We start from the raw sequence: 9,036 nt of genomic DNA on the forward strand, positions 1-9,036 counted from the left end.
GTTAAAGCTAAGAGGAACCGGAACATCCTTCCCGAGTTTAAAAATAAAATAAATTGTGGAAACAGAGTTTTCTATCCAGTTAACTATCTAAACCATTTTAATTCCACACATAATATAATGATATAGCCCAGCGACTACGGTCATGTGATTATTTTTGTGGGTGATGATGGTTCCCATAGCTGATAGTTGTAACGAGGAGCCGTACGTTTCCGTTCCGACCCTGGCTTAACGCGTTTTGTGCTTTGACTGTAGCCACCGCTGTCCCACACCTCGTAACTGTGGGTTGACATTTTTTCCATTCAGTGCGATTGTTGGAGTTAAAGAGCGGAAGGTTAGTCGGTTAGCTGTCGACTAACGCGGTGTCGCTCATTGTTGACGCTCTGCTTCGTTTCTTTTGGATCTTTAAGCTAGTTAACGGTAGCGTTAGCAAAGCAGCTGCAGGGATGGCGGAGGTTCCAGGAACATCCAGTGAGACCATAACGGAGACCGTTCAGACGAGCACGCCGCCGCCGCCCCAGCAGGTAAACGATGGGCAGCTGTTCCTGAGACAGGTGGACTGCTCTGGCAGCCAGTGACAGTGTACATTAAAGATACAGCGTTCATGTTCTTACGGGGGAAGCTTCGTGAGGCCTGATATGTTAGTTACGTTAGGCTTATTTAAATGACAGGGCTGCTAGTAGCGCGGTAGCATTATGGAAAGCCGATAGCGGGCTAAGTGCTGAATAGCTCAGCGTTGCTGTGTGAAAGTTAAACAGCTTTCAATTAACAACCCGAATCTGTAGTATTGTTGCATAATGTCTAAAGTAGCAGGAGCATCCGGTTTACATGTTAAATACACTCTGTTCAAATCATATTTCAAGTTGTACTGCTCAGATAAACAGTCAGACCTCCATTAACTGAAATCCCCATAGTCGGTTAGAATGGGCTTAGATGTAGCGCAACAGGCCCATCTGTAGGCACCATGGGGCAAAGGGATGGTCTCTGCTAGCATACATGCCCGGTAACCCCAGCTTTGTGTCATTTCTGAGGCAGGTGCTCTTTAATAGTTTGTTTTCTGTACCTTAACCCCCCTAACCCCTCCCAACCCTCACGGCTTGACTTTTTTTTAAATTTGTTGCGCATTTTTATTTCTTTTTAAATATGTGCATAGTCATGTTTGACTTTTAAATAAGAAGAAGTCTTAAAGGATATTAAGAGGCATACTCGTGTTTGGCTACAACATACTTTGTGTATCATTTTACACAAATCTTCGTAGTCCTACTGATGCAGACTGTTTACTGCAAATGTTGTCGTAATTAGAAGTATTTCAATAGTTGCAATTTATTTTAAGTTAGGCCTTTAAAATATTGTCAGAATTTGCCTAACTGATGGTCATGGTACATAGACTGGTTCTTATATAGACGCTTCTGCTCTGAGCATTCAAAGCACTTTCCACAACTTAGCCAATTAGCACTTGTATCTGTCTAACATTCAGAGTCTGATACATCAGAGGAATAAGTCCTTGGGGTTAGTATCTGGAGCAGACAGGGATCAAACCACCAACCCTCTGATTAGTAGGTGACCTGCTCCATCACCTGAGCAAGGACGTGTTTTACTTTTCAGAGAGCAGGAAACGATAGCATGCCCATGACGCCATAGAGACAACAAGAAGGTCCTACAAATGATAGATGTCATTGAGTGTGACTGCAGGATTCACAGTTCACACTGTGGTTTGTTTGCGATGTCTCACAGTAGACCTCTTACATGTTACAGGAGGGACGAAGCTTGACAATCAAGTTGAGGAAGAGGAAGACTGAGAAGAAGGTGGAGTGGTCCAGTGACACTGTCGACAACGAGCATTTGGGAAGAAGGTCTTCAAAGTGTGAGTTTATCTTTCTCCTTAGCACACAGGCTGAGAAATGTAATTAAGCATTTCGAATATGTCTGCCACCAGTTTTCAGTGTTTTGCTCTGTTACATTTTAGGAGGAACAAATGCAAACGTATTGGATGTACTTTTTCTTTTACTGTTTAGGTTCAGTGCCAAAACTTGCACTGTGGTATATTTTATGATTGTGGTGGTTTCACAGTGGGGTTGTTGTTATCAGTGGGATTTTCTGTGGGCGTCCAGTGGCTCGTCTGTTGGGATTCTGCAGAATATGAAATAATTGAAAGTCATCATAAAAAAATTAAAACTAAATCACAAAAACAACACAGCTGATATTTTACTCTTATGCTGAGTTTGGAACAATGGAATATTTGGCCCCGGGCTGCAGAGTCAGTCCTGAAAAAGCTGTTTCATGAAGTTTGTCCTTGAAAGAAACTCGATTTGGACGTGTTCCTCTGAACTGTGTGATTTTATTATCAGGAAAGAAAGCAAGAAAAAATAAAAACTAGTTTGAAATGACAATAAAGTACACTGGCTATGCTGCCCAGCAGCGTTTGTACTGCCGCGCTGCACCCCTGGAATCAGTGCTTTCCATATGATTCTTTTTATTTATTTATTTTTGTATCATTAATTTCCCCCTCAGCATGGTTGAAACTGTGTGTCCACAGCAGAGACTGTACTCAGTCAAATGATGCACACTTATTTATAAAGCTGTGGACATAAAGCCTGGACCATATACACCTGCGTACCACGAGTGACTGTACAGTACACGTGGTTTTCCTGTTTAACTGCAGTATATGACACGCATGAAGTAATTACAACAAGTAGTAGCTGTACCGAACGTGCTTCAGCGTGTCACGGTGCATTGCATCTCATTAATTTGCCCATGACATAATCGAGGCTCAACTAATTCATTTTAATAGCCTTAATCTTTCTCAGCACCGTGCACATGTGTAACGTGCACTAAAATGGAGCTAAAGCCCCGAGTAGACCACGGACTCCTGCCTCAGCATCCGCCTTCTGCACACTTACTACATCAAAGACACAGTATGTGTTTAATCACATGCTCCTGCAGTTACTGTTTCTGAAGTGAAAGTATTTTTAATTTTCAAATGACGAACTTGGAGCTTCATCTGAGCCTGTGGCGTCATGAGCTGCTTGTTGTGTTTCAGGCTGCTGCATTTACGAGAAGCCCCGACAGTTTGGAGAATCTTCCTCCGAGAGCGAGGGAGACGACGACGATGAAGGCTGCGGCAGCGCTCACTGTATCCTGGGCCACGGCAGGAGAGGCCATGGACAGACGGGGGGTGGGGGGACTACAGTACCCCCAAACTCTGGGGGGTCACACTCGCACTAACAAAAAGCAGGGCTGATTGTGTGGTCTGAGGGCTCTTTGGCGCCACGACAATGACACATTAAAAACAAACAAACTGCACTCTTGTTTTAGTTTAGTTTCATCACTGAGGTTCAGGCCTGACAACCGGGCTTCAGCCCGAGTCTGAAAGTCCCAGCTGCTGCCGCACGACGGCAGCCTCTGTGCTGCTGCTCCTCTCGGGGAAAGTCATAGCCACGTCACGGACTCGTGGAAAATACTTTGCCGACCTCAAAGCGTGTTTGCTATTGTGCCAACTTAAATATGAAGCATAGACTGGCAACACGTTCAAATCGCATTGTGATTCTAATTGAAATCAAATGACAGTTTCAGCGTTTTTCCAATCAGCTCCACTCAGTGTGCATGACGTCACTGCTCAGCCTTATCTGCCGACCTAACACACTAGGAAAATAAGCTCTGAGCTTTGAACTTTACTCTTTCCTTTATTTGATTTTATTGAGTTGTGCTGGCAGGTTGGGCTCCTTTATGATCATCATCTAGGTGATGCGTATCAACCCCATGATGTGGAGGTTTGAAAGGATTATTTAGAAAATAAAAATAAAACTTTTAAAATCGATTTTCCTTTTTCCAGAAAAGTTATTTCTGCAGATTCCACAGTGCACCCAGAAGAGCTTCACAGCTCTATAACAGTCTATACGCATTACTTCCTGTTACTTCCTAGAACTTTAAATCATTCCAAAAGTAGTCATTAGTAGCAATGTGATTGGTTCTGAATACATCAGATGAGTGCTGACTCTCCCCAGCAGCATGTGGGACTTTCTGACTGCAAGGCATCAGTTTGGAAAAGGTGACAGCAGAAAGAGGCCATTAAATGCTGTCTGCTCGCAGAGTTAAATGTATATAATACAGCATATTGTTTTTTTAAAATGTAGTTTTCTAATTTATTTGCTGCTCTTAATTCTGAACTCGTCCATATTTGACATGTACCTGAGCCCAGCGGGTTAAATACTGGACATTTAGATTAGCTTCATATTTGTCTTTTCTGAGCTGTTCACCAGATTTACAGCGAATGCTGAACATATGAGCCAAGGCTCTGAATACAGTTTGGTTCACTGAGGTGGGCTTGTGTGAGCTGCTTTTCTATATCTTCACTGTATGGAGAGAAATTTGCTTCTGTGTACAATACGATCCACAAGCGTAAACTAACATTTACAAATGTGTACAATAATTTGTGTGCAACTTTTCAGGAGCACCACAGACAAATATGAAGCGATCTGACCACATGTAAAACCATTTTACAAATGCGTATACCCAGACCTGAATAAATGCTGATTATTTATGCACAGTTTATTAAGTTCAGCTTTACGAATCCAATAATTTTACTTTTCAAAAACCTTTGTGTGTACAAATGTCTACACGTAACATCTCTCTCACTCATTTAAAAACATTACATATGTGTGGAATCGCCTGATATGCACAGATCACCTCGCACGCCAACGTGGGGTTTTGAGACAGATTTAGCCGTGCCAGCTTGGCACAGATCCACAAATATGAGATGCACCAAGCTCCCAGTGTAAAACTGCTTCAAGTGTAGACCTGCGTTTCTTTCTCTAAATAAACAGAACAGCTCATTCAGTTCTGTTCAGTTTTATTTATACAGCCCCAAATCACAACAACAGTCGCCTCAAGGTTCTTTATATTGTAAGGTCGACCCTACAATAATACATACAGAGAAAAACCCAACAATCATATGACCCCTATGAGCAGCACTTTGGCGACAGTGGGAAGGAAAAACTCCCTTTTAACAGGAAGAAACCTCCAACAGAACCAGGCTCAGGGAGGGGCGGGGCCATCTGCTGTGATTGGTTGGGGTGAGAGAAGGAAGACAGGATAAAGACATGCTGTGGAAGAGAGACAGAGATTAATAACAGATATGACTCAGTGCAGAGAGGTCTGTTAACACATAGTGAGTGAGGTAGAAACACCCAGTGCATCATGGGAATCCTCCAGCAGCTACACCTATTGCAGCATAACTAAGGGAGGATCCAGGGTCACCTGGTCCAGCCCTAACTATATGCTTTAGCAAAAAGGAAAGTTTGAAGCCTAATCTTAAAAGTAGAGATAGTGTCTGTCTCCTGAATCCAAACTGGAAGCTGGTTCCACAGAAGAGGGGCCTGAAAACTGAAGGCTCTGCCTCCCATTCTACTTTTAAATACTCTAGGAACAACAAGTAGGCCTGCAGAGCGAGAGCGAAGTGCTCTAATAGGGTGATATGGTACTACAAGGTCATTAAGATAAGATGGGGCCTGATTATTTAAGACCTTGTATGTGAGGAGCAGGATTTTGAATTCTGGATTTAACAGGAAGCCAATGAAGGGAAGCCAAAACAGGCTTACCCCACATGGGCATGCGATGTGATTTGTGCGTATCAGGGGATTCATCCAAACGTATTTAAGGTTTTTTGAGTAAGTGAGAGAAATGTTACGTGTAGTTTTCGACATTTTTACACACAGAAAGGTTTTTGAAAGGTGGAATTATAGGATTCGTGAAGCTGATCTTAATGAACTGTGTGTAAATGATCAGAATGTATTCAGGTTTTGATGCATGATTTTTTAAAATAGTTTTACATGTGGTCAGATTGCTTCGTATTTGTGTGTGGATTGAAGTGTGTGCTAATGAAAAGTTGCACACAAATTACTGCACAGATTTGTAAATCTTAGTTTTCTCTTGTGGATCATATTGTACACACTGGCAACCCTTATCAGGTAAATCTCTCTCCATATCATTAGGCTATGGAAGGCATGCTCACAATAACACTAACTAATAGAGGCAGCAGATACGAATTAGTGTATCCCATTCAAATGGACCCATATTCAAAACACAAGTATTTTGCAGGATTAGTGCCTTTCTGTAAAGTGTTCCCCATAATGAGTACCACCTTTTACTGTATTAGGAAGTAGCTCTACAAAAACAAAGTGAGGGAAAAATAGAATAAAGTCAAACATTTAGATTATTGAAATATAGTAAATAAACACAGTTTAATCATGAGTACATACGCATGCTAAAACGTTTCAATTTACATACAAAACTGCTTTAAATGAGTTTCTAACTACTGTTGTATAACTAGAGTTTGCAGATTAGTCACACAAATTCATCTTGTTTTGTGTCCCATCGTCTGATTTTTATCAGAGACTTTGGCAGTGAGCTGGTTATAAATACAAATATTAACTAAGCTTATATATTTCAGAATTTACTGATTATAGGCTTTTTTTCTTTTTTAAAAACCTTTAATGTCATTGGGATTCACTTTCAAAATCGGTATTGTTTTAGCTAGTTGGATTCTTGAAGACAGTTTCATGTGTGATGAGGTTGTTTATGTTGGATGAACTGAAGTAAGCTGATTTGGTCAGGATCATGTAAGCCTGGATTAGTCAGACTAGATCTGAAGAATGGAGGCCTGGAGGAGATACACGGTCGCCTTACTTCAAAAGTTTAGCTCTCCGCCCTTCCTCTCCGACTCTTATTTACAATCACTCTGTATTCTGACCAAAGCTCATTAACTCAGAAGGAGGAGGCGGGGTCTCTTTTACCTTTAAACACTTTCATGGGTTTAGTTTTGTTTGATTGTTTAAATTCTTCGTGTCCACTGGATAAAACCAGTCTGCCAACTTGAGATTTGAGTACAACTGCTTTTTCATTTTTCTTTTCCTTTGGTAGGCGTGGTGTTCACAGGCTCAGCAGTGGTTGTCAGCAGCAGCATGGAAAAGTAAGAAGTTGTGTGTGTGCACTCATTCACTACAGTGTTCACGTTCCTGAGCTGCATGTCAGCCAGAAAAACAAAGCCTCGGTGAGGCGAGGGGTGTTTGTGCTTTTCCTGCTGTGCTCGCTAGTTTCCTCGCTGTGAGGTAAATAAAGACAGAGCTTTACGTGATTTGAGGTTCGTTGCTGACCAGAGTGTACATATGTAACTGCCTAACGTGGCACAGAGAACGGGGCTGAAGCTGCGTGAATACTGGCCCAGGCTTATTTTTCTGACGTCTCTGCTGTGACACTCCATCATCATCGTCCTCATCCAGGATGGGTTCAGACCGTGGGTTATATTCACATCATCTCCACCAACATTTCCTGTACTGCCCACACACATTGTTACATATGTACATTGTTCTTGTAACAGTATTGCAGCTTTCTGTACATATACAATGAATACACTGAGATCAGATTTAATGTGAATTAAAGTTTTGAACTGTGATTAAAAATGTCTTACTGATGTGTGCTCTGTGTGACACAGGAATAAATGTTTAGTCATGTCCCATCAGGTCTCCCCAGTGGACTAAAGGACAAATCTGTGTGTAAAATCCACTTTCATTTATACAGCACCAAACCACAACAGCAGGTAAAGACCCCACAGCAACAGACCTGACAAAGATGAAAACACCTCAATTGTAGCTTCCACACTGAAAACAAATGGTTGTCATGCTTCTCAGTCACTTCCTCAGCCTCACCTTGAAATGGCTTAAGGTTTAAAGGTTGGCCAGTAGTTTGTGCTGACAGCTGATTCGAGTTTCCTGTTGGTGAATGGTGGAGACATGTCCAACATCAACTGACAAAAACATTACAGCTTAAAGTTATTTGCAACTTTGCACTTTCAGTACTGTGACTTCCTACATTGCTTCACTGTTCTGTTGCTATCATTATTTCTTTCCAGTAGAAGCAAGCAGCTGTTTCCTGGCTGCTTTGTTTTTTAGCCTTTAAAGGCCCAATGATTGTGAACGCTCAAGTGCCACCAGTGCCACCTAGTGGTCGGTGTAAAAGCCAAACTTTCACTGTAAAGTCTTTGTTCACGACTCCATGATTTGTTCCATTTGAAGTGTGAGATGTGTGCACTAACATTTGAAATGTTAATGAAAGGTTTCTGAATGGCCCTCTCTCTGCAGTATTTATGTATTTTGACCAATCACAGTACAGGGGAGTACATTTCCTAGAGCCTAGAGACAGAAATGGGACTCGTAAAAGTGTGTAAAAAAACCCAAACTCACGTGTGTGTGTGTGTAATACTAACCAGATAAAGAGTAAGACGTGTTTCGCAGGAAATAGGACAAATAAAGATTGCTCCTTCGTGTGAGCCCTGCCTTAAAGTAGTTTGTCAGACTAGAGTCACAATCAAGCTGAGATTTAAAACTGATGTTTTTCATTCTTCATGATCTACTAAACACAGCTAACTTTGGCCTACAGACTATTACATCATCAACATCCCACAGTAAAAAAAATACCTTAGAATTTATTGTTTGAAACTACCCAAGAGTCTTTTTTAATGCAGATTTAATTTCATATGATGGCTCCTGGTGACTTTACAGCGTGATGTGGCAGGTATCAATCATCTGTTGAAACTAACTACAGGCTACAGAGGTTCACGCAGCCTAAGATGCTTTTAGGTCACTTGTCAGAGTAGCATCAGTGTTACACATCTGATTTGAAGAACGCACTGACCACTTAATTAATTCTGGCAGTTAAAAAAGGTCATCAGCTCTGTGCAAGTACATTTCCCAGCATGAATGGAAACAAATGGAAGTAAAACAACAAATGCATCAATCATTTAAAACAATCAGGTTTAGCTGGCTATTACATGCAAAGACTTCAGTGTGGTCCTGCACTCTGGCTACAAACGGTCGTTCCAGCACAATCCACATAACCAACCACCAGAGTTTCAAGATTTCAGCTGAGAAGGATGGCAGCTAGGAATCTTTCCCTGCTTTGTTTCTTCCAGGTTGATACAAGGGATCAGCATCAGGCAAGTGATTAATACAATAACAAAGAAGTATACACATAGACTTGTAAAGA

At 41.5% G+C, this 9,036-nt stretch overlaps 1 protein-coding gene across 1 annotated transcript; it reads left to right on the forward strand.

Annotated features, from left to right (window-relative positions):
• Positions 1-63: 63 nt before the first annotated feature.
• ppp1r11 (protein phosphatase 1, regulatory (inhibitor) subunit 11) lies at positions 64-4,833 on the forward strand. The gene is made up of 3 exons (XM_084918593.1): positions 64-521; positions 1,753-1,861; positions 3,038-4,833. The coding sequence occupies exons 1-3, from the start codon at positions 444-446 to the stop codon at positions 3,220-3,222; spliced, it is 372 nt and encodes a 123-aa protein (XP_084774719.1). The 5' UTR covers positions 64-443; the 3' UTR covers positions 3,223-4,833.
• Positions 4,834-9,036: the final 4,203 nt, after the last annotated feature.

The sequence above is a fragment of the Perissodus microlepis genome, chromosome 22 (genome assembly GCF_051167445.1).
Source record: "Perissodus microlepis isolate ML-2025 ecotype Zambia chromosome 22, ASM5116744v1, whole genome shotgun sequence".
Classification (NCBI taxonomy): domain Eukaryota; kingdom Metazoa; phylum Chordata; class Actinopteri; order Cichliformes; family Cichlidae; genus Perissodus; species Perissodus microlepis.

Coding starts and splice junctions, on each gene's coding strand:
- ppp1r11 (XM_084918593.1), top strand. CDS start 444: ATGGCGGAGGTTCCAGGAACATCCAGTGAGACCATAACGGAGACCGTT. Junction 522..1,752: donor CGCCGCCGCCGCCCCAGCAG/GTAAACGATGGG, acceptor TACATGTTACAG/GAGGGACGAAGCTTGACAAT. Junction 1,862..3,037: donor GGGAAGAAGGTCTTCAAAGT/GTGAGTTTATCT, acceptor GTTGTGTTTCAG/GCTGCTGCATTTACGAGAAG.